At 50.5% G+C, this 1,212-nt stretch overlaps 1 protein-coding gene across 1 annotated transcript; it reads left to right on the top strand.

Annotated features, from left to right (window-relative positions):
• Nucleotides 1-90: 90 nt before the first annotated feature.
• On the top strand, nt 91-984 carry LOC106814578 (progesterone-induced-blocking factor 1-like). Its single transcript, XM_014818918.1, has 2 exons — nt 91-195; nt 682-984. The coding sequence occupies exons 1-2, from the start codon at nt 121-123 to the stop codon at nt 982-984; spliced, it is 378 nt and encodes a 125-aa protein (XP_014674404.1). The 5' UTR covers nt 91-120.
• Nucleotides 985-1,212: the final 228 nt, after the last annotated feature.

Genomic DNA, 1,212 nt, shown 5'->3' with positions numbered 1-1,212 from the left:
TAAGCTCGCCAGGGTCGTTTATAAGGTCGCTGGGGTCGTTTATAAGCTCGCCGGGGTCGTTTATAAGGTCGCTGGGGTCGTTTCAGCGAGCGTGCCGGATTCGAGCGGCAGGTCGGGGAGATGGAGAAGCGGCAGGCACTCCTCGATGCCACGCTGCAGACGACGCGGGCGGAGCGAGACGATCTACTGAAGGAGGTAACCACCAGGAAAATATACGGAAGGACTACTCTTAGTTTCTTCTAAGCTACTAAGAAAAATCGACTGAAGGAGGACGCTGAGAAATAATCCTGAGTTTAGATTCCTACGAATTCCTCGCAACGTCGCCATGAATTCAAGCTTCGTCCACCGATGATCTTTGACTGGTCAAACCTACGTTCGCGAAAACCTAGAACGTTATCTGTAGAACGGATGCGTGTCTGTAAAAGGATATTTTTATGGGGAGTTGTTTTTGGACTTTCCTTGGGCGGTAGTTATACCGTGGGTGCACATCGATAGAATAAACACCTGTTTATAAAGGTGACCTGTTGGGGGTTGTCCTCGACTGATCATTATACACAGAATGTGGCTGCCCTCATAAAAAGTCTAGAAATAATAATAAAGAGCTAATCTCTCTTCTCTCTCTGTCTTCTCTTCTCTCTCCTCTACATATCTAATGTTTTTATTTCATTTTCCTTCCCGTAGGTCGCAGCGGCGAAGCAGTCGGTGGCGCTGCTGAAGCAGGACAAGGACTACCTCACGCGGCAGACGACGGAGCTGACGGATCGCGGTCGCCGTGGCGACGAACGTCTGCAGCAGGCCCTCACGCAGCTAGAGGGCGCTAAGGTCGCCCGCGAGGAAGCGTACGAGAAGCTCGCCGACGCCAGGTACGCCGAGGGAGCGAGGCGGTCGCGGGGCGGACGACAGGATCGCGGGATTGCGCGACGCGTCTGTTTCATGTTGAGACTAATATTAAGACCAAATATTGTTTCCTACAATGGGCCCTAGGACTGGAGGTTATCATGCTATTTTAGTTATAATTCTCGACAAATTTTAAGGTCGTAGACATTAACGCGGCATGTAGTAGTCGTGTGACTTAGCAATGATGTCCGAGGGGACCTGTTGAATCTCTCTCTCTCTCTCTCTCTCTCTCTCTCTCTCTCTCTCTCTCTCTCTCTCTTTGTCTCACTCTCTCTCTCTCTCTCTCTCTTGCCTTCATTCTCTCACTCTCTCCTT

The sequence above is a fragment of the Priapulus caudatus genome, unplaced genomic scaffold (genome assembly GCF_000485595.1).
Source record: "Priapulus caudatus unplaced genomic scaffold, Priapulus_caudatus-5.0.1 Scaffold947, whole genome shotgun sequence".
Taxonomy (NCBI): Eukaryota; Metazoa; Priapulida; class Priapulimorpha; order Priapulimorphida; family Priapulidae; genus Priapulus; species Priapulus caudatus.
Note: the sequence above shows the minus strand (reverse complement) of the source record. Positions and strands in the feature narration are given on the sequence as shown.